The sequence below is a fragment of the Chlorocebus sabaeus genome, chromosome 1, assembly GCF_047675955.1.
Source record: "Chlorocebus sabaeus isolate Y175 chromosome 1, mChlSab1.0.hap1, whole genome shotgun sequence".
Lineage (NCBI taxonomy): Eukaryota > Metazoa > Chordata > Mammalia > Primates > Cercopithecidae > Chlorocebus > Chlorocebus sabaeus.
In genome coordinates this window covers 69,883,596-69,907,070 of record NC_132904.1, presented here as the reverse complement: position 1 = coordinate 69,907,070, position 23,475 = coordinate 69,883,596, and the positions used below count along the sequence as shown (strand labels likewise).

General features: G+C 47.4%; 1 protein-coding gene across 3 annotated transcripts in view; it reads left to right on the top strand.

Moving 5' to 3' along the window:
- The window catches only part of FAM168A (family with sequence similarity 168 member A), a 196,155-nt gene extending 177,393 nt beyond the window's left edge, over positions 1 to 18,762 (top strand). For all 3 annotated transcript variants that reach the window (XM_038005487.2, XM_008020102.3, XM_008020103.3), the window contains 5 exons: positions 1,598 to 1,723; positions 9,774 to 9,916; positions 11,638 to 11,812; positions 13,644 to 13,774; positions 14,602 to 18,762. In XM_038005487.2, the coding sequence (XP_037861415.1) occupies positions 1,598 to 1,723; positions 9,774 to 9,916; positions 11,638 to 11,812; positions 13,644 to 13,756 (557 nt within the window). In that variant the 3' untranslated portion in view covers positions 13,757 to 13,774; positions 14,602 to 18,762. The remainder of the gene's footprint in view (positions 1 to 1,597; positions 1,724 to 9,773; positions 9,917 to 11,637; positions 11,813 to 13,643; positions 13,775 to 14,601) is intronic.
- Positions 18,763 to 23,475: the final 4,713 nt, after the last annotated feature.

Sequence of the window (23,475 nt, the reverse complement as noted above, 5' to 3'; positions counted from 1 at the left end):
AAAAGAAACGCAAAATGATTGTTTAAAACGGACTCTCCTCCTCCTGCATTGTCTGCAGAGCCATGTCTTGATGTCCAGGAAAGGCCCTGGGCTCTACATGGAGTTCTGCTGAGTCTCCATTTCTCTTAACAGAATTATCCTTTTAGTGTGACTTTCCTGCCCATGATTTCCTTCTCATTTCTCAGCATCTGCTGTATATATCGCAGGCCATTAATGCAAACACAGAGTCAGCCTACAATAGCCATAATTCTAGTCTTGGTTCAACAAAAACAGCACAGTCCTTGACCTTCTCTGGCCCCAGTACTTCTGGGATAGAAGGAACCAGAGGTATTACCTGTTACCTGAATGGGCAGAGAAGGTTACGGGATCTCTCTAGAGGTAGAATGTCCTTGTCCTGGTGGAATTAGAGAGTATATAGGCATACTTTATTCTCATAACACCCTGTCTTAACCTCTTATTTAAATGTTTTACGTATTGCCAATGTAGCCCCCACCTTCTGCTAATATACTATGTAACACCCCGTATCCATGACCCCCCCCAAGACTTTGAGTGGAAAAGATGTTGCTAAAATTATTCTTTTTACCATAAACAGAAATTTGAGTCAAGAATGTTTCCCCTCTAGTGTTTGAAATTATAACAAGGAAAATGTCTGAAAAGTTAGGCAAGTCCCACTTCAGAACTCTGTTTCTTTTCTCCTTCCCCCTCAGGACACCATGAAGGTAAGTTATTTGAGTCACTCCCCACTTCTAAAACCTATCATCCTTCAGATGTCTCGAGCTGAGCTTTGAGTCAGCCTGGGAAGTCTCTGCACATCTTACACTGGGCCTCATCTATATTTCATACCTACCCCAAATTTCATATGTGCTTTCTTAATGGCCCAAAGCACCACCTCTAATTCATGAGGAGATATCCCACATGGGGCACCCAGTAACACGTGAGTAGGAGATACTCAGGGGTATGCAAGAAGTATGTCTGGCCTCAGCTGGGTGTACAGGAGAAGGAGTTATTAGCAGGGAGTACCCACTAGCTAACTAGGTTCAGTGCAGCACAGTGCCCAGTGCCTTTTAAGCCACCATGGCCACAGCTCAGTCCCTTCAGAAGGGATGGTAGTCCAACAAGGTTCATGTAATGCGGTCATTATTTGTGGGCCTGTCTTTGAAAGCAGCTTATAAATATACCTCCAGATGGTATTTCAGACAACCAAGAGTGCTCAACTGATCTGGTGAACACACAAAGGCTCCCACGTTGCTACACATTAATGGGAAAGTGACTGAGGAATATATCAGAGCCTTAGGCCACAGTGTCAGGTAGTAGGAGATGGCATTCATGGGCATCTTTGTGGTTTTAGTAGTAGGTAGAAAATCCTGACTCTTTTAGTATAAATTCAGATTTCCTTGATTTCAATCATTTGGAAACATACTTCAGCATTCCTCCTAACCCACTTAACCATCTCAGAAAGGCTGAACCATCCTGTGTGTCTGAACAAGCCCCTTGGGTTGTATGTTTCTGTCCAGCACAAGACCCTTGCTTTGTGTCTGTGATTGGTGGTGGCCACTTCTTATTTCTGCCTAATGCCATTCTTGTGTCTTCCCTTAAGCAACTCTGCTGATGAAACAGGCCTGGCCACAGAACTCGTCTTCCTGTGGCACTGAAGGCACCTTCCACCTCCCAGTGGACACCGGGACCGAGAACCGAACTTACCAAGCATCCTCTGCGGCTTTCAGTAAATACAGCCTGTCTCCTTTTCTTGTTCCCCTTGGTTGGGACTGATTTGTTTCTTAGGAAGAAAGGAAAGGGAGCTTTTAAAAACTTATGAGATAAATACTGTTTTAAGAGGTTCTTTTACCCAGGCAAAAAATTGGCCCTCCTTATTCAAGAAAGGTCATCCTCTTTGATCATGCACTCAGCTTTGGGGAGACACAAAGCACTGAGGGAGGGAGAAGGAAATACTCACCTAGCCAACAAGTTGATTGGGGAAGGACTATTACTGCTTTTTAGGGGGAAAGGACAGAGGGCACATTTTGAAGGTTTGTGGGTCTTTGGACAGAGAGGGTTCCCCCTCTAGCACAGGGCTTCTTAGTCTCAGCACTATTAACATCTAGACCAAATCATTCTTTGTTATGGGGGCGCTGTCCTGTGCATTATAGGATGTTTAACAGCATCCCTGGCCTCTACCCTACATGCCAGTAGGAAAGCCTCATTATGACAACCAAAAATGTTTCTCAACATTGCTAAATGTCCCTTACAGGGCAAAATTGCCCTCTGTATGAGAAACACCGCCCTAGTGGAAGCTGCACTGTGGGACCAAGATGTGTATGAGGAGTCTTCAGGGAGGCCAGAAACCAGCTAGCCAGTCAGTCTCGTCATATTCATCCTGAGGCTTAGTAGAGTAACTGATGTTGTCACCTTCACATCTAATTTTTAACACAAAGTGGTTCCACCAGGGAAATGAGGACGAATGTTTAGAAATTACTGAGTGGCATTTTGACTCCATATAAGGAAGAACTTTGTGTCTTGTCGGAGCTGTTCAATAGAGGAATGACTGACTTTGGATGTGGTGAGAACTTCTCTCTTAAGTTGTAAGGGCTGGACAAGCCCTCACAGGGATATTCCAGACAAGGCCTGATAGTGTGTGTTTCCACAAATTATTAATCTACTAAGTAAGTAGACTAGAAGAATTCTTTGTATTTTTTTCTTTTCTTTTCTTTAAAACATCTGTGTTAGTCTGTTCTTGTGTTATTATAAAGAAATACCTGAGGCTGGGTAATTCATAAAGAAAAGAGGTTTAATTGACTTCCAGTTCCACAGACTGTGCAAGCATGGTACCAACCTCTGCTTAGCTCCTGGTGAGGGCCTCAGGAAGCTTACAGTCATGGCAGAAGGTAAAAGAGGAAGCCAGCATATTATATGGTGAGAGAGAGAGCAAGGGGCTGGGAAGGTGCCACACTCTAAATAATCAGAGCTCACTCATCAACAAGGGGATGGTGCTAAGCCATCATGAGGGATCCACCCCTATGATCCAGTACCTCCCAGCAGGCCCCATTTCCAACACTGGAGGTTACATTTCAGCACGACATTTGGAGGAAACAAACATCTAAACCATATCAACATCCAATGTCATTTTCTCCTGAGTTTTCATTGCCCCTAGATGTCAACGTCAGTTTATGTTTATACAACATAACTCACCTTTTGTAAAATGTACTTTCATAATCACCCTCTAATTTAATCTACACTACACTCCTACTAAGTTATTTAGGTGGATTTTCATCCTAGTTTGAAAGACGAGGCTCAGAAAGGTAATAGGTCCAATGCCACCCAGGTAGTAAGCAGCACAGCTGGAAAAAGGTATCACCCAAGTTAAGATTCTATTACTGACTTTTTTTTCATGAGATTGATTTGACTCTTTAAGAGAGATATGTCAGGCCGGGCGTGGTGGCTCACACCTGTAATACCAGCACTTTGGGAGGCCGAGGCGGGCGGATCACGAGGTCAGGAGATCGAGACCATCCTGGCCAACATGGTGAAACCCTGTCTGTACTAAAAATACAAAAAATTAGTCGGGCATGGTGGCAGGCGCCTGGAGTCTCAGCTACTCAGGAGGCTGAGGCAGGAGGATGGCATGAACCAGGGAGACGGAGCTTGCAGTGAGCCGAGATCGCGCCACTGCAAGATCCAGCCTGGGCAACAGAGTGAGACTCCATCTCAAAAAAAAAAAAAAGAGTATGTCAGCCATAAGGAGTTTCTCCAGATACCTCAGGTAGAATGAATGAACATATGTAAGATTACATATATATATATATATATATGTGGATAAACATATTCTCTCTTACATCTAAACATCTGGATATAGATGTGTATAGGCATACCTGCTGTAGTGTAGCAGAAAGCAACCTGGAATGGAAGCCCAAAGCTTTGAATCCTAGACTGGGTTCTGTGTAACCTTGGATAATTGATGTCCATGCATTGGACCTTGATTTTTCAAACTGCAAAATGAGGGAACTGAACTAAATCATCTCGAAGGTTCTTTCTTGCAATCAGACTCCTTATCTCTCAGCAAGATGATGTGTACTGAGTGTCTTCCACCCCAACAGGGACCTCCTCTCTAGCTGCCCTTAACAGTAGCTGGCCAGCAAACCATCTCCAAAAATGGAGTACTCATTCCCTTCAGAGGCAACCCTTTCCACAGTTGGAAAGTCTGAGTAACAGAAGGCCTTGCCTTCTACTACATTGAAATCTTTCCGAATTCCCATTAAGTGTCCAGCAGCCACATCCCACTGTTCCCTCCCAGACAGGCTATCACAGTCCCTGAAAAAGACCAAAATATACCCACCCCCACCTTTTTTTTGAGACAAGGTCTTGCTCTGTCACTCAGGCTGGAGTCCAGTGTCACAATCACGTCACACTGCAGTCTCAAGCTCCTAGGCTCAAGCAATCCTCCCGCTGCAACCTCCCATGTAGCTGGGACCACAGGCATGCAACACCATGCCCAGCTAATTTTTTAATTTCTTGTAGAGATGGGGTTTTGCCACATTGCCTAGGCTGGTCTCAAACTCCTGGGCTCAAGCTGTCTGCCCACCAGCTACGATGCCTGTCTTACCTCTCTTTTAAGCAAGTAATGTATAAACCTGTGCCATTTTTTAATGCAGTTGGGGTTGACTGGCCCTCCCATACTCAAAAAGATTCCTGCCAGCATTCAGATTTTGTGGCTTGTAGTACCACAGAAAATTCAGGGCACTTTGACAAATTCAGTTCAATTTCACTGACACTTGCCAAGCCTGTTTGTAATTAGGTTTCCTACTTATTCATCACTGTCTTACTTGGCTACCAACAAGGAGTCTTAGGGGTCAAAGCAAGATTCAGACATAGAACTTTATTTTGTCCAGACATATAAATCTGATGATCAATAAACCGATTAGTCTAAAAGGCATCCGTAATGTGAGGATCAATGCCTTTGAAGGTGGTAGGGCTTCTACAACTGAAAAAGATTTATGACAGCAAGAAAGGATTGCAGAAAGGGTTGAAAAGGTTTTATCTTGTTAATGTACATACTCTTTTTATTATCCCAGTTGATGGATTCTAAAATTACGGTTAGGAACTTAAGAGAAAGAATAGGACATCATAAACAAAGCCTCTTTTATAAGGCAGAGCTGGGACTTCTAGTGATTGAATTCCTTTTTTCTTTCATGATATTGCCTTTAGTGAAATGGGGACAACAAAGGCCAGTATATTAAATGTCCAAGATTGGACTACAGAGACTTTAACTCAGCAAGAGCTCTACCTAGGGCATGGTGAGCCCTGAACTTTGGGCCCAGCTCTGTACTGATATGCTGTACAATTTGGGGAAAATCCGTCCTTCTGGGCTCCAGGTTCTTTCTCGGAAAGGGAGAAGGTTGAATATAAACCTCTAATGTCCTTCAGGCACAACATTCCAAAGTCTTAATTCTGTGACCTTTAGACTTAGAATTCCTTTCAGGATAGCCAGGCCTCCAGTGAGTGAATTGAGTCTAAGTTCATTTGGGCAAAATCTGTGAGCCTTTTTTGCAGCAAGTCCAACAGCTTCTTTTACTTAGATGCACAAAGTAATCAATCCTGATTTTTGTGTTACCCAAGCTCAGGCTATAGCTCCAGGGGAATTTTTAGTGTTCCTCAACAGTATTGACAGGACCACCAGTAAATTACGGAAAGTCCTCTGCAATGATTTCCTCGTGAAAGTCTTCGGAAATACTCAGTGACTTAGAATGTCAGCACTAGAAATGTTCTCTGATACTGTGTAATCCAAATGAGGATATTCCCCGAGAGAGGAATTGACCTGACTTACTGACAGAACCTAGGATGAGGACCCCCAAGCAGTTTCTGCAGCCTCATGAAGATCCTTCTGACAAACAGTAACCTTGAGAACCACTGTGGTTAGAGGAAGTAGCTCTGAGTCTTAGATCCCCACAAGCAGCTCTCTCTTTCAGCAACTACTCATTATCTCACCTGTGAAATGTTTATGTTGGTCTTAATGATCTCCGAGTCTTCTAGCTCTGCAGTTCTGCTTCTCCCATCTCAGACTGTCTGGACAAACAAGCAAGGCCTTCTGCAGCATCATCTCTTTGACTGCCAAGGGTGTTTTGGCTACTGATTTGTATTCTGAGTATGTGTGTGTCTCATTTCATAACATAAAGAAAGGGAAACATTCTCAGACAAGGTTATTCTTAGATGTGGGAACCAAATTCTGCTGCAGTCTCTTGGAGCTTTTTGATTTTCCTCAGAGGGATGGTCTCACCACTTTGTAATATGGCTGTCCTTGTGGCATAGAGTGGGTAATCCAGCTTCCCCAGGGAAGAGAAAAATTCCAGAGCACATTCTCCAGGAGCATAAAGGAAAGTCATCAGCATCGTTGGCCTGTTAACTTTAAAGAATCATAAAATCATAACATTTTAAGCCATAACATTTTAGAATCTTAGAATCCTGGAGTCTGTGTTTCAAGCTGGGACAGACCATAGTAGTCATAGTTTAGCTTTAGTCTCTCAGACCAGGCTCTGCCTGCATACCCTTAGGACAGAAGCTTACTGTCTTTCTATAAAGTGAGAAAGAAAATAATAATAACTGATCTTTATAAAGTGCTTCTAATATATCAGGTACTGTTCTAAGTGCTTTTTACTTAACAATTAATGCATTTATCACAGGAACCCTATGAAGTAGGTACCATTACTGTTCCCATATCATACACAAGGAGACTGATGTATCCTACAGCTATTAAGTTGCAGAGCTGGGGGTTTGGACCCAGACAGTCAGTCTGTCTCCAGACTGCTCATAACCACGGCTCTGTGCTACAGAGCTTTCAGAAACAGGCGTCTTCTGATTCAGGGGTGTCCTGCTCTCCTGCATAGAATATGGATGCTTTCAGCTCTGCTAGGATTCTCTACACCTTGATATATTCCTTTAAATCAGGGGTCAGCAAACATTCCTGTAAAGGCTTTTCAAAGGCCATATGCTCTCTATCAGTAACTACCATTGTAGCAGGAAAGTAGCCTTAGTCAATATGTAAATGAGTGGATGTGGATGTGTTACAGTAAAACTTTGTTTACCAAAACTAGCTTCAATTACAAAAAAAACATGGCTGAAATTTAATTGTTGTAAATGTTTATAGTATGAATAAAAGATTCTGTGGTAAAATTAATTTGGAAAACACAGTCTTGTACACATTCCCATCTTAGAGATTCACAGTTCACCCCCCCACCTTCTTTAAGAGACAGGGTCCTGCAGTCACCCAGTGACTGGTACAGTGGTGTGATCATGGTTCACAACAGCCTTAGACTCCTGGGCTCAAGCCATCCTCATGCCTCAGCCTCCCAAGTAGCTGGGCACTGCACCAGCCACCATGCCTGGCTACGTTTTTTTCTTTTTTTTTTTAGAGATGTAGTCTGTCTATGTTACCCAGGCTGGCGTTGAACTCCTGGTCTCAAGTGCTTCTCCTGCCTTGGCCTCCCAAAGTGATGGGATTATAGGTGACAGCCATCACATCCAGCCCACCCTGTTGTTTTAAAAACTTCTCAGGGTCGTGGAATAAAAACAAAATCATAACTGTTTAATCTCTGTTTTACATTGTGACTTCACAAACATATGGGACTACAGAACTCTTTTCTTTCCTTTTCTTTGGCAAAAACAACTATTAAGATCCCTTGGAATCTATAGTCTGTTGTCCACATTTGGGAAATGTCTATCTCTGGTTTATCTATAAACCCCTTTGTTTATAGATAAGTAAATTGTGTCTCCGTACACATCAGATGGTTCCTTCTAGACATCTGCAAAGCTGGACTCCCTGTCTCCCTCACAGAATCTGCTTCTCCTCCTATGACCACATTTCATGATTAGCTCCATAATCTAGAAACTTTGAGGAATCTGCTCTAGACTTCTCACTCAGCTCATAGTCCCACTTCCAGTTAGTTTCTACTTCTCTTTAACATGCTTCCCTCTCTTTCATATGTCCTTTCCACTCTGTCGTCATTGCTACTTACTTCCCAAGCATATTTGACCACAAAACTATGGAAAAAAAAACTATGGATCTGCAGGTGAAAAAATAAATGTCATGAATCCAGGGAATAGTCTGACTTTTGTGGCAGCTGTGCAGCAGCTCTCCTATCCTCCTGGGTCATCAGGGGCAGGGAGGTGCCAAGCCAAAGAGGTGTGATGTGGACTGAGAGAGATTTGTGACCATGTGGTAGTTTGCTTTTACTTGAGGTTAAGGTAGAAGAGACCCAGGATCTTTAGAACCATGGAATTTTTGTTTAGGAAGAAATCTTCATTCTTAGCCACCTAATTTTACAAAATAAGAAACTAAGGCCCAAAGACTTGACAGTTGTCACCAAAAATTAGGGAGAAAGCCAGGACTGAAGACTAGATATCTTCTCTTCCAATAAAGCACTCCCTCCACTCTGCCCCAAGCCCTTATTGTATAATAGAAACAGCACCTCGGAGCTGAAAGGGTCCTTGGTGAGCATCTTATAGGTGAAAGAGCTGAAGCCCAGAGAGGTTCAGTGAGGTCTGCTAGACCTACCTAAGATGGAACCACAGGAAAGAAGTCACCTCAGCACCTCCCCAGCAGGGCTTCAAAGCTGGGGTCCCCTGGCACTGCCCCTTCAACTTAGAAGAGTTTAGAGTTTTTAGGAGAAGTTATTAAAAACACTTGCCTTTTCTGAGCCCAGGATCCCTTGTGTAAAATGCAAGGATTAGGGTCACTTGACGATCACTTGGGTTCCATAGAATGATTCCATTTTGTGATTCTAAAAGGAGACAGTCCTGTTCCTGAATGACTCATGTTTCTTTTTATTTTTTATTTATTTTTATTTATTTTTTGAGACGGAGGACTCATGTTTCAAGTTTTTTTCTGTGAACAAAGGGTCTGTCACTCTTTTCCGGAGGATTCAAAGGCAGCACAGTTTATTTACCTGGGCAATTGTGAGCTTCTTGGGGACTGACTTCTCAGTCCCATTCTTAGCCCCAGCTTTTGTCCGTCCTGCTAAGGGACAGACATGGCCCACGTTCCAGGTTGATGTGAATCTTTGCGATCCCTGACTTCAGGTCTTTTCAGGCAGAGGTGGCCTTCCCCTAGAGCCCAGGAGAGAAGGAGAAGCCAACTCTGCAGAGCAGTTTTTCAGCGTCCTAGAAGACGACAATCTCTGAATGGTGTTTTGTATGGTCAGCATTCCAGAAGATGAGGGTCTCCAAATGGTGTTTTGTATGGGGTTTTCACCTTCAAACTTGGTGGGGAGGCAGGGGAACATGATAGAGGGAAGTCCAAGAAGAGAGAGAGATAAGGAGAAAAAGAAATAGAGCAAAAGAGAGAAAGAAACAGTAGCAAAAGAATACCCTGGATGCTGTGTGAGAAGACAGAAAAGCAAGTAGATAGAGAGTAGCAATAAAGAGCAAGTGAGTTGAGGGCTTCCATCTCTGGGCACCTGCCCGTTTCACAAGGCAGCTCCAAATCCCAGGCTGTCAGAGCTAAAAGGGACCATCTGGTTCTAGCCTCTTATTTTATAGATGAGAGCCCTGAGACCCAGAGAAAGAAAAGATGCCCAGAATCATCCATGCAGCCCTGTGCACCAGGACTGAGGGAGCTGCCTCTGGGGCCAGGGCTTTCTGGGTGGAGCCCTGTTCTCTGTTCTCATCTATCTTTCCTGCCTGGATTCAGCCCATCTTTGACTGGGGAGTCATGACTGGGACTTGCTGCCTTCTAGCAATGCTTTTCTGCCAACTAACTGGAAGTCTCTCTTATTGCCTTGGTACAGGATATACTGCGGGGACACCATACAAGGTCCCACCGACCCAGAGTAATACTGCTCCACCCCCCTACTCCCCATCACCCAACCCCTATCAGACGGCCATGTATCCAATCAGAAGTGCCTACCCCCAGCAGAATCTGTATGCCCAGGTAGGTACACATCAAAGCCACTTCTTCTGCAGGTAGAGGAGCCTCCAGCCTGGGCGCAGTGTGGTGGGGTAGGGTGAGGAAGTGAGGGAAGGAGAGGACGCTTAGTGGCTCAGCTAGCTGTCCTTGTTGTATCACGGAAGCGATATCCCTGCAGTTTGCTTACTCCCTCACTCCACCTCAGCCCCTAGAGGGGTAAGGCATGAAGTCATTTAGATTAACAGAGCCCAGAATGTCAGAGGACAAAGGCCCTCAGAGATTTTCTGGCTCAACTCCTTTGTTAAACAAGTGGGGAAACTGAGACCCAAAGAGGGGAATGACTTGTCCAGGGTTACACCATGAGCTATTGGTTGGTCAAGATGAGACTCCAATGTCTTAGTCTTTTCTCTCTAACCCCCACATCTACCCTTCCTCAGTCTGTGAGCTGAGTGGGGAGGATGAAAGTACACAGGCTCTGCCACCAGAGCTCTGTGACCTTAGGCAAGTTACTCTCTCTTTCTGTGCCTGATGGGCCTTTCTGGGCTCCTTCAGCTAGAAGATGTATGCATTCCAGGATTGGTATGAGACAGGGGACCATATGGGGCTCTGGCACACCCATGACACATTCTTCTGGAGTGACAACTCTATAGGAAGTATAAGTGGTGAGGAGAATACTTTTTTAGTTTAAAAAACAGCTATATTTTAGAGTAGAAGACAAAACTTAAAAAAATAAGAGGCTTGAGATCAATTTATCTCATTTAATAGAAACATTTGAAGATTTCTGAATTAAGATGATATCAGGGGCTCCTGTTTACTTCCCCTGGAAGTCAGTGGCCAGTGGATTGTGGTAGCAGGAAGCAGCCATGTGATTCAGGCATTGGGAGTCACCTCGGACCACTGTCTTCATCCTTGCCTTTTTACCTAAAGGGAAATAGCTAATAAGAGACATCCTGGGAAATGCTATCCATGTATGCCTTTTTTTTTTTTTTTTTTTTTATTTGAGATGGAGTCTTGCTCTGTTACCCAGGCTGGAGTGCAGTGGTGTGATCTCAGCTCACTGCAACTTCCGCCTCCCGGGTTCAAGCCATTCTCCTGCCTCAGCCTCCCAGGTAGCTGGGACCACAGGCATGCGCCACCACGCCTGGCTCATTTTTTTTGTATTTTTAGTAGAGATGGGGTTTCACCGTGCTGATCAGGCTGGTCTCGAACTCCTGACCTCAAGTGATCTGCCTGCCTTGGCCTCCAAAGTACTGGGATTACAGACATGAGCCACCGTGCCCGGCCGCCATTTTTTTTTCAACATGTACTTTTTTTTACAACGTGCACTTGTACCAGTATGATACTACTACTAACTATCCTTCCGTGTATGTGTTCTGGAGTTTACCAACGCTGTTCACGTGCTTGGTAACTGATTGACTGTTATTCCTAACTTTAAATTTTAGGTAGTTTATAAAAGTTCATTGCAGTAAGTTAAAACATTTTAAAATGCTAAAACCAAGGTTAAGGGGATAGAGCTCTTATCCCGTTAGATCATCAAAGCAGCCTTAGGAGCAAGGCAGGACAGAATTAGGGCCTTATTTTTCAGACCAGAAGCTGAGCCCAGCACTGCACTGACCACAGTCACAAAGTAAGACAAGCAGAACCCCAGCTGGGGTCCGGACCTTGTGTCCTTCAGCCAGTGCTGCTCTCTCCATATCCCACCTGCCTCTCCAAATGCCTGTGTGACCTCAGCCTCTTTCCCCCAGGGAGCCTACTACACACAGCCGGTGTATGCTGCCCAGCCTCATGTCATCCACCACACCACGGTCGTCCAGCCCAACAGCATCCCCTCTGCTATCTACCCGGCACCTGTTGCCGCCCCCAGGACCAACGGCGTGGCCATGGGCATGGTGGCAGGCACCACCATGGCAATGTCAGCAGGTGAGGGCAGCTTCTGCATCAGTGTCCATCCCTTTCCTCTGTGAACTCAAAACGGAGCAGAGAACACAGTCATAGAATCAACTGCAGCGTAGCACAAGAGATCCTGCGCCAGGGGGCTTGGGAACCCAGAGGAAGGAGCCTCTAAATCTGTCTGTGGGGATGAGGAAGATTTCACCAAGAAGGGCATATTGAGCTAGGCCTTAAAGGGTGAACACAGGCTAACTAGAGAAGTGAAAGAGGGAAGGGCGGTGCAGAAAGAACATGAATATGGCATGTTCACAGAATGGAGGAATGGAGCCAAGGCCCTTAGGAAATAGGGGCTTGGAGTTGGAAGGTAGCTGGATCACTGGCAAGGATAAGATGGTGGAAAGTCTTGAACACCTTATGGTACCTCTATTGTGCACAAAGGGGGTCAAGCAGGGCAGGGATGCAGTTAGGTTTAAACATTCTCTGGCTGCAGAGTGGAGACAGGATTAGAAGGGGTGATTTGGAAGCAAGTAGCTCAGTAAGGAGGTTGTCAGTGTACTTTAGGGGAGAGAGATGATGCTAGCACTCCAATAACAGCAGGGGCACCAAAAAAGAGGACACAGGGGGCAATGCTCTTTATTAGGCAGGAGCTTAAGAACCTGTGCAATAATTATAATAATTACGAGGGATGAGACAAGCAGAAGTCCCCAAGGACCCTTTTTTTTTTTTTTTGGAGACAGGGTCTTGCTTTGTCACCCAGGCTGGTATGCAGTGGCACGATCTTGGCCTACTGCAGTCTTGATCTGCTTGGGCTCAAGTGATCTTCCCACCTCAGCCTCCCAAGTAGCTGGGACCACAGGCATGCGCCACCACACCCGGCTAATTTTTGTGTTTTTTTGTGGAGGCAGGGTTTCACCATGTTGCACAGGTTGGTCTTGAACTCTTGGGCTCAAGGGATCCACCCACCTCAGACTCCCAAAGTACTGGAGTAACAGATATAAGCCATTATGCCTAGCCTAGAGACCCAACTTTTAAAGAACCAGGTAGGATACCATCTGAGGTAAAAAAGTATAAGGGGTAGAGTGAGCATTTGGATTTTATTCTGCCCCTAACGTAAGGGTATGGTTAAGGCCTCTTACTCCCCAGATCAAGTAGGCAAACTGACTCAGTGTCAGCCTTGCTCAGGTCCTGGGAACCCAGTATCAATAGATCAGATCAGAACACTGTCCTTAAGGAACACCTAGGTTAGTGTGGGAAATACAACCACACACATCACAATTACTACTCAGTATGATTGTGCAGTAAGAGAAGCATACAAGGAAAAGTAAAAGGAAGGCTGGGCATGGTGGCTTACACCTATAATCCCAGCATTTTGGGAGGCCGAGGTGGGCGGATCACTTGAGGTCAGGAGTTTGAGACCAGCCTGGCTAACATAGCGAAACCCCATCTCTACTAAAAGTAAAAAAATTAGCTGGGTGTGGTGACGGGCACCTGTAATCCCAGCTGCTCAGGAGGCTAAGGCAGGAGAATCGCTTGAATTCAGGAGGCAGAGGCTCCAGTGAGCTGGGATCGCACCATTGCACTCCAGCCTGGACAACAGAGCGAGACTCCATCTCAAAGAAAAAGGGAAAAGGAGGACTTAGAATAGTGATTGATTCTGTCCTCAAGCATCAGAAAAGATTCTCCTAAGGAGGTGAAGTCTGGCAAGGTGGAGAAGGGCGGACAGCAGTTCATCAGGAAGGTGAGGGAGATATGGGGGATTTGGGCAGAGGGAGCAGCCATGTGAAAGACTGTAGCTTCATCCTCTTCATTCCTGTGTCTGGTACAGCCTCGTCAGGTTACTCTTTTCTCTCTGGATGCTCAGGTACCCTGCTGACTACACCCCAGCACACGGCGATTGGGGCACACCCTGTCTCCATGCCAACATATAGGGCCCAAGGAACCCCTGCGTACAGCTACGTGCCCCCACACTGGTAAAGCCTGCAGCCCATCCAAGTGAGTGTGGCCAGGGTGAGAAGTGGGAGGGGGGGATACATACAGGAACTGCCTCAAAGTCCCTGGTTTGGGTCTGGCGCACAGGTGTCAGCTCGGGCAGGTAACAGCTGTCAAGTTATCAGCTGCTTTCCTGCTCCAAGGTCCATAATATCACTCTTAATAATAGCTATCACTTCTGTTGACTGCTTGTTGAAATCTAAATAAGAACAGAAATAATAATAGCTATCCCTTTGTTTATGTTATCTCATAATCCTTATAGTTGCTCTGAAATAAGGATCATTAGCTCCATTTTACAGATAAATATGTAGTTCAGTATCACTTAGCCAGTAAAAATTAAGCTAGGGCTTAAACTTCAGTTCTCTAGTACTGAATTCTGTGCCATTTACCTTATGGTCTTCAGATTTCTTTTTACTTTGGGCCCCATTCTTCAAATGAACTCTTAACTAGATCATATGTTAGAGCTTTGATTGGAGCTGTTTGGAGGCTTGGGCTGACCCAGGCCACTGGCTTCCTTGGTCCCCTCAGCAGCTCCCGAGGCAGTGACAGTGAACCATAGTGCTCCAGGGATGTCACTTTGAAATCCTCTGGCCCACCACATCATCTGGCCTCCCCTATCTCCTCCAGGATTCTTGGCACCAGAGTACAACAGCTTCCACAGGCAGGAAGCGGGCAGCTTCACTAGGAAGGCACAGAGGCTCCATTGAGGGCTCCTGAGTTGAGGGGAAGGGGTCCAGAGGTTTCCTTGAGGAAACCTGGAATATCACTGACACTGTTTGGGGGCCTCTGGAATATCACTGACGCTGTTTCTTTCCCCTTTCCCTCCACAGATCTGGAGTCACACATTGTATGCAACTACTCAAGTCTTACACCGGTGCTGGAGCAGTTCCCTAGCAGCACCACCTCTATTTGCAAGAAGAGACAACGGAAGTGCAAGGGTCACTTTATGCATCTTTAATGGTTTTGATTTTTATTTTTGGTTTTTGTAAAAGCTGCTTTTTCTAATCTCCTGCCTCTCCCCGACTGTACCCCTCTTAGCCGCTGCCCTTCCAGCTCTACCCACTTCCTCCTACCTGACCAGGCCATGTCCTCTCTGCTCTTCCCTAAGTGTCCTGTCCCTGGGGATCCCAGTCTAGAGGCAGCAGAGAGTAGGGTTTATTGCAATGGTTCATCTGAAGGCTGGATTCCATTTGAAGAGCGTAAACAGATGTGGTCCAGGGTAGGAACTCAGAGCTGTTGAGCAGGCTGCATCTCTGGGGGAGTGTTCTGGTTGTTTTTCTTAAGCAAGATTAGTTCAGGACATTCCCATGTCCTGGACACAAATGAAATGTCTCCTGAGAACCATTGCAACAGACCAAGAACAAAACCACCTGAGTATGTAGGAATGTTATTAGCAGCTTAATACCCCAGGCCAAGAACCTGGGAAAAAAAGTCTTTAGAGTTTGGGGGAGGGTGGGGGGAGGGAGGGCATTGTGGGGAAGGAGAGGGGAGAGGGGAGAAGGGAGCAGTGTTTGCCTCATGGCTTTGGTTTGAAAGGTCTCTGGTCAAAGCATCTGGCCCTGGACCTTCTGATTTGCACAGTGATGTTAACTGACCTGGCACTTCCTCAAAAGGTGATTTTGACCTTAGACCTGCCAAGCGGCTGCAGGGTGGTGGGATCCCGGCATCCCGAGGCCTTGGAAGGCCAGATGCCCTGTGTCATCCAGACTTCAGCCTCTGAGCTGTCATGGACCCACTCTGATGAGGAGCTTCCTCCTGACTGGAGCGGGAACCTAGGGCATTTCTCTCCCTTTCCTTTTGCCCTTCCCAGTGCCAGGACTCACCTGTCTGACTGTAGAGCTTGCAGGCAGGCCAAGCTCTTGGTTACCTGTGCCATTCATGGCCCAAGTGAAGGAACCATATTCCAGGTGGGTGCTGGCAGTTCTGAAGGTCAGGATAGTGAAGGAAAAGCAATAGCAATAAACATTTCATAGACTCATGGAACTGAAGGGACCTTAGCAATCATCTCATCCATTCCCCTATTTGGCAGATGAGGAAACTGAGGCCCAGAGAAGAGGAAAGGACTGCCCTAGACCTTACAGTAAATTAGCATTAAATGCAGCCTTCCTACCTAGTGGGCACCTTGCCTACAAAAATGTACCTAGGGACAGATTGGCTTGGTTTTGTAAAAATTAAGTCGGCAGCGCCCATACCTGGTGAGTCTGGAACGGTCTCTGGGCTCCTGTTTCTGCCCTTTTCCTCCACGGACTCCAAAGGCGGGGGTTGAAGACTGGGCAGAAGCTACATGGGGGCAGATGGCAGGAACAGAAATGGCAAATGAAGAAATAGCATTTGGAAATTCTGTGAAGACATCTGGAACTTTCATCCTGTACCTGACTCCACCTCCAGGAGAAGGAGCAGGTGGGCTGGCTGAAAAGGAGAGGCCATACTTTTAGGACAGTAGCCCCTCATCCCGAGAGGAGAGGAAGAGGAGGAAGAGAGTGGGAGTCATCAGGAGAGGAGGACAAGGATGAGGCCCAGGAGACAGGCTCATTTGGGAGAAGAGGGACCCCTGGGACCAGGAGGTCCCTGCTAGTCTCAGCCAGGAGCCTGGATTGCCCAGGAGCAGCCTCTGGCACCCAGCGCTTGGCTGGGCCAGCAGCTCCTCTGGGGGTGGGGCACGAACATTTTACTGTACAAAATGGGATCATTGACAACATTTGGGACTTTAAAAAACTGCTTTCATTTTAAATTCACACAAACTTGGACATACCCTTACCCCTACCCCCCATGTCTCCCCAAGGGAGGGAAAAATCAGGAAACCCTTGGGTTGGAAGGAGCTCAGAAGCTGTCAGGCCATTCCCAGAAGGGTGAAGCCCATCAGCATCCTTGGTCTAGAGCCAGGAGTTTGGGGGCCCACCTTCCTGGGCTTCCAAGGAACTTTAGGACCAGTAAGAAAAAATTCAGCTTTTCTAAATTGTCTGTTCTGGGGTGCTGATGAGGTTTCACTTTAAAACAACAGAAAGTTTTCCAGTGTTAATTCACTTTTTGCAAATACCTCCTCCCACCCTCTTTGGTTTTGTAAAGGTGGGTAAAGGTTGTTCTGGATTATGTCATACGTGTTTGAAAAATGCCAAAATAATAATAATGATAATGATGATAATAATAATAGAAACCTTTGGATTTGTCAGGTGCATCACAGAGTTCAAAGCACTTCACAGCCTTTCATGTACTTGCCCTGAGAGGGATGGGGTCACAGTTATCACAGTCAATTGACAAATGAGGAAACAGGTTATGGAAGGGAACAGGCCCACAGTGAACAGCATGCTGGTCTGCCAGGCTTCCCAGAACCCTGCTGCCTCCATGTGGGCTGGGGTGGAACCACAGAGAGGAGAAAGGAAGAAGAGGAGACCTAGGAATGACCTTGTAAGTTTTGTTCTTTCTACACCAGTAAGTAAAACTAACAGCTGGACCTCAGAGTTCACAGAGCAGTTGAACATAAATTATCTGGTTTAACCCGATGAAACAGAGGTTATTTCTCCTATTTGATCCATAAGGAAATCAAGGCTTGGAAAAGTCAAGTGACTTGCTAATAAGTGACAGAGCCACTTGAATCCCAGGCTGTCTGCTGTCTCGTTCCCCTCCATCTGATCCCCACACAGGCCCACGTACTAAAGCATTTGTACTCTGTGCCCTATCTTAGCCCCTACTATGTAATTCAAGAGCAAAGGGAGGCCCCAAGGTGAAAATAGGGCACTGAAAGGCTGTGGTCTGGAGGAGCCCAGGTCCAGCACCCCTTTTTCAGTATGAGCCCCAGTTCAGCTGGCCTCAGCCTCTTGCTATGATGGAGATCCACAAGCCTGGCCAAGCTTGGGGAGTCACTGCAAAAGGACTGAGCCCAGGAGAGCGGGGGCAGTCATGTGCCTCTGGTAGGAAGGGCACAGTTACTGGTAAGGACACAGAGATCTAGTGGGAAGTACCATAGGTATCCTCCAAAGATTCTAGACGGCGCGGTGGTCAAGCGAGATAAAAAGTCAGAGCTGGAAGGGCCCTCTCATTGAAGGCAGGCAAGCAAGAGAGGACAAGGGATGTGGCCGCCGACAATGAGCACAGCACTGGCCCCAGAATGCAAACCCCTCCCTCCTCCTCACGCCACTGCCTCTCCCCAGGTGTAACACCCGTGGCCAGGATCAGGGGTCCAGATGGTTCCAGTCACCAGCCAACCCTTTTGAATTCCTCTACTTCTTCTACCTGACCCCCCTCCTCACTGGCCTGGGGCCGAGGAAGTTTGAGTCTGGGAGCTGGATTGCCTGCAAATAGTGAAAGCCTGAAACATAATGGTTTGCCGTGTTTTGAAAAAAATGCATATTTAATTTCTTCCTCATGAGATAGGAGTTGCTGTTCTTTCTTACCTGGCAATGACTCTAAAATGTATATCCCCTTTCCTGAATATCTAGCAGGGACACACACACCTGTCCAGAGCTTTTTTGGTATGCAAAGTACTTTGACATTGGTTGCGAAAGTCCTCCATTTTACAGGCAAAAAACCTAAGGCTCAGGAGGCTTGACACTTGCTAAAAGGTCACACAGCTTGTAAGTGATTCTTCAAATCCTCTGCTCTTTCTGCTGCCACCTGCTGGGCCTCTTGGCAAGCATGAAGGGAGGGGCTCACTGTACTTTATAGAGAGCTGGGAAGCCCAGTCCTCTGAGCTGAGCGTATTTCTATGAACTGCTTTGGGCCAGGACTTGTAATGAGCCCTGGGGAGGGACCCAGAGGCACATCTAGCTGGCAGCACAAGGAGGATGAGAATTTGCAACTAAAAGCCTCACTTGGACAAAACACTTTGGGGTCACAATGCCCAGGACTGAAGACATGTTCAAGGACAGCACGAGGCATCTTTCTATTGGGAGACCCATGTCCTTGGTAAGCATGCACACCTGGCTTCCTATCCCCTGAGAGCCTGCCCACTGGCCAGATCCAGTGAGTTGGTACTTCAAGAGGATCTGGTGTAGCCTTGGCCAAAAGCATACAGACTGAAGTCTCTGGGCTTGCTTTTCCCATGGGTGAGGACCAGAACCAGACTCTGAGCATCCTTACCCCTGGCCACCCAGATTGTTCCAAATTTGAGGTACCCCGTTCCCAGAGATCTGGGGGTCCTTCTTTGGAGGGCTTACTTTGTTCTGATGGCCTTCAGAAAGGAATCACGTGAAGTATAAAAGGACAGGCCCCTTGGCCACCAAGTTTTGGCTTCTCATACAGATAGGACTCATCCAGGATTCCAGTGAGGCACTGGCTAAGCTTCCATATCAAATTCCTCAGCTTTGTTCTGTGCCCAGAGTGAACTTTGTCTTCTATATCACCATCTGTATCAGAATCCCTCCTCAATTGCAGTTAAGTGAAAATACGTGGAAGTCTGCTTTTCTGTCCTGTATTCTCCCACATCACTACTGGCTGTGCAGCCTCTGCTGCTTGCCAAGTTCGGGAATCCAGAGAGGGGCAGTAGCAGAGTGGGCCAGTGGAGCCACCCGCAGAGCTGAAGAGACACACCGCACTAACTGATGGGATTCCACACCAGAGCCTCTGAGCGCAGGCACGCATGCCAGGTGGGCTGCAGGGTTTGTCCTTTACTTATCCATCTGCCCCTCTCCTAGAAAACTTGTTTCTGAAATTAGGCATTCTATGGTTCCAGGGCCCAGCCTTCAAAATTCCTGGCAGGCCAGCTTCAACATTCCATGGCCAGCCCTGCCTAAGCCAGACTTGGGTCCCGGTCCCTCAGTTTCTCCAGTGGATATATGCTGTGGTGCATGCTGTTAAGTCCAACCCAAAGGCCAACCGAGGCACACAGGAATTGGGACTGGCTGCCACAAAGCTAGAAAGGGACAAGACAGCACTTTCTTCCCTGTGGCCACATGGATAGTCCCTGGATATTCTTGCTGTGGTAGTGAGGTCCTCTACCCCATTCCAGCCACTGATAGCGGGAGGATTTTCCTTCCTGAGGAGAACAGATGTAACAGCTTTGCAGATAAGTACCAGCCCACAGGAATCAAATGGGTGAAACCCACTTTGGGCCTGACCCCAGCAAGACCAGCATCTCCAGGCCCCAGCCTTTCTCCTCAGGCCTAAGAGTCAGGGAAAGAGGGGAGACTGTCCCAGAGACCGTCTCCTGGGGTCAGCCAGATAGTCTGGATCTATGGCGTGACTCAAGCTCCTCCTTACCCAGGGGGAGGTAAGGCCAGGCCTCTGGCAACCTGGAGTTGTCTGTAATAATCTTGAAAGGCCCAAGGGCCTGTCCCCATCCTGATTTCAAGGCATCTCCTTCCCTGTTTCGTACCACATGACAGAGAAACCTGTTCTCATGGCATGTAACATCCCTGTGAAGACAGCGTTGTATATGATTTTGTATTTTTTAATTCATTTTAATCTACAGGTTGGAATCTAATTTTTAAATTTTATTGGAACTCACATTTTAAAAAGAAATAAAAACATTTAAAATAATAACAATAATAATAATAATAAACCTTTGACCAGTGTCTTCCAAGTAGTTTGATCAAAGAATTTATAGGTGTTTTCAAAACACAGTCCAGAGTGTAAAGATTGGAAAGCCCCATGGCCTCGCTTGTGTGTATGAAGTGTAAATCTGGTTTTGTTTTGTTGTTTTGGATTCTTTTGGGTTTTTGTTTTGTTTTGAAGATCAGACAGTGATCACTCTGAAAGATTGAAGCCAAGAATTTGTAACTATGATATTTACTGTAAGCTGTAGAACACTCAATAACTATTAAAAAAAAAAAAAAAAAAAAGTTTCCCAAAAAAAAAAAGTCTTAGGTGACTAGACTGAGTGGTTCTTGGGGAGGGAGGCACAGAAGACTGTCCCGGGCCAGTGAGTCCCTTGGGCTTCTCCCCAAGTTGATGCTAAACTTGTTCTCAGCAGTCAAGAAAAACCTATGGTGCATCTCACAGCTGATCTGACAAGGGTCTGCCCTAAGGGTCTCACAGCTGCTGGGGAGCTATAAGGGACAACTTCAGCACCTACCCTAAGTGTGTGATGTGGGAGCACAGTGAGGCCATTCAGAGTTGAAATCCGTAGAGCCATCTGCTCAATGAAGCTGACATCTATCGAGTGCCTAGTGTGTGGCTGGCGCCTGCTGCTCATGTTTATTAAGGCATTCGGTCCTCACAGCACAGGTAAGGTGAGCCCTGTTGTTAGCACCATCTTAGATGGGGAAGCTGAGGAGGGTAAGTACCTTGGCCGAGGGTACAGAGCTGGTGAGGGGCAGAGTTAGAACTCACATTTGGCATTTGGTCTGGCTCCATAGCCCACGCACCAAGCCCCATGTTCTGCCTATCTCAGAGTAAGCAAGGCCCAAGTTGGTTGTTGTTGTTGTTGTTTTTGAGACAGTCTCACTCTCACCCAGCCGGACTGCAGTGGCACAATCTCGGCTCACTGCAACCTCCACCTCCTGGGCTCAAGTGATCCTCCCACCTCACCCTCCTGAGTAGCTGGGACTACAGGTGCCCACCATCACTCCCAGCTAATTTTTGTATTTGTGTGTGTGTGTGTGTGGAGACAGGGTTTCACCATGTTGCCCAAGCTAGTCTTGAACTCTTGGGCTCAAGCGATCTGCCTGCTTCAGCCTCCCAAAGTCCTGGGATTACAGGCATGAACCACTGAACCCAGCGCCCTGAGCTTTCTTAAAAGATGGATTTGTCAGATGGGAAACCAAGGGGGACTTGATGGTTTGTGGTTACAGAAAAAGGACAGCTGAGAGACTCTGGTGCCTTCATCCAAAGCAGTCCCATCAAGTGCTATCAGTTTTGCCTCCTAAACATCTGAATCTCTTATCTCCCCTCTGGGTGAAGCCACTGCCCTAGCCCAGGCGCAGGCTTCTCTTCCTGGTTATCTGTCCACCATTCCTTCCCAGGGCCCGGGCGCCTACAGTTCATGCTCCATAGCTGTATCTCCAAGAACTCAGCCTCCTTACCTGGAGAGGAAACAGGCCAAAAGAGGCCAAGTAGCTTGGCTCACACTGCAGCTGAAATGAAAACTTAGACCTCCTTACTCTCTAATGCCTCTCACCAAATCTCACCCTGTGCCTCCACCCAGCCTCCCTTCCTGTCCTTGATCCAATATGAAACCCACCCACAGTGTCCGAGGCGGCACCTCTGGCCACAGGCATTGTTGGGGCTGAGTCACCATAGTCAAGTTTATCCGGTGCAGGAAGGGATTTTCTCCCAGAGGCTCAGCTCCAGGTCACAGTGGAGGAGCTGAGGGCCAGGAGGGGAGGTGGAGACTTGGGTCCCAGCTCCTACCATTCTGGCCCATAGGGAAGAGGGGTGGAGCACAGAGGTCAAGCTCAGAACTCTTCCCCTCAGTGGTCAGCCCAGAACCCCACCCTGTCCTCCAGCTCCCACTTCCGCGTGGGCCTGTTGAACTCAAGAGCTGACAAAGCTTCAGGGGTTTAGATGGAGCAAGCCAGAAACGCTTCCAGGTGAGGGTATGGGCCCTAAAGACCAAGGACATCAGACACACTCCTACTTGAGCCCTCAGCTCTTCATCCCACTCTTGCAGGCTAGCCTCAATACCCCAAGGGACAGGTGAAGAAATAGGCCAGGGCCACACCTTTCAGCAAGCAGAAAATTGGAGGCGGGGAGTCTGGAGGAGAGCACAGTGCTTACTGTGAGGGGGCGCTCAGCCCTGGCCTGGAAGCCTGCACCCAGCCCCCGTGCACCCTGGCTTGCATGCGTGTGTGCGCCTCTACCCAGGCGAGACGGGCAGGCTGCGGAGAGGGCATCTCGACCCCACAGCCCAGCCTTCCCCTGGGGAAGGAGGCCGAAGGCCAGCCAAGATGGAGAAGGCAGACCCTGAGATGCAGCTGAACAGCTGGCAAATAGGGACTCCAAGCACACTCTGGTAGCCGCAGGAAATACTTCCTTGGGTACACTGGTGATGCCTGCTAGTCCCCTACAGTGGACACCCTGTCCTACACTTTGGCATCCTTTTCTGCTCCAGAACATCCCTTCTGATGTCCACCCTCTGTTTCCTTTCCCTCTTCTGGTACGAGTGAAACATCTGGATCTTCAGAGGTGTCCCTCACCTTCCTGCCCACCTGAGAAGCCCCCGAGAGAGACACCTGTGCCCTAGGTACCCAAGGAGAGGTCAAATCCCAAAGCACATCTACCCAGGGCAGGAGGAGGACCCCAACTTGGTTTCTGCTTAGGAGAAAGGCCCTCCGTGAAGCCAGGCCTCTCACAGCCCCAGCATGGCCGCCCTATAGCTGCCCTGTGCCAGCTGCAGGCAGACCGGGGACTCCCCCAGGCTGGTCCTCTCCACACCTCCCCAGGTTCCATCAAGTGTCATTCATGGCCAGGCGCGGTGGCTCAAGCCTGTAATCCCAGCACTTTGGGAGGCCGAGACAGGCGGATCATGAGGTCAGGAGATCGAGACCATCCTGGCTAACACGGTGAAACCCCGTCTCTACTAAAAAAAATACAAAAAACTAGCCAGGCGAGGTGGCAGGCGTCTGTAGTCCCAGCTACTCGGGAGGCTGAGGCAGGAGAATGGCGTAAACCCGGGAGGCGGAGCTTGTAGTGAGCTGAGATCCGGCCACTGCACTCCAGCCTGGGCGACAGAGCGAGACTCCGTCTCAAAAAAAAAAAAAAAAGTCATTCTTGTTCTTCAGCCTCTCCGTGAGGCCGTTAGTTTAAATATCCCTCTCTTCCATCTTTAA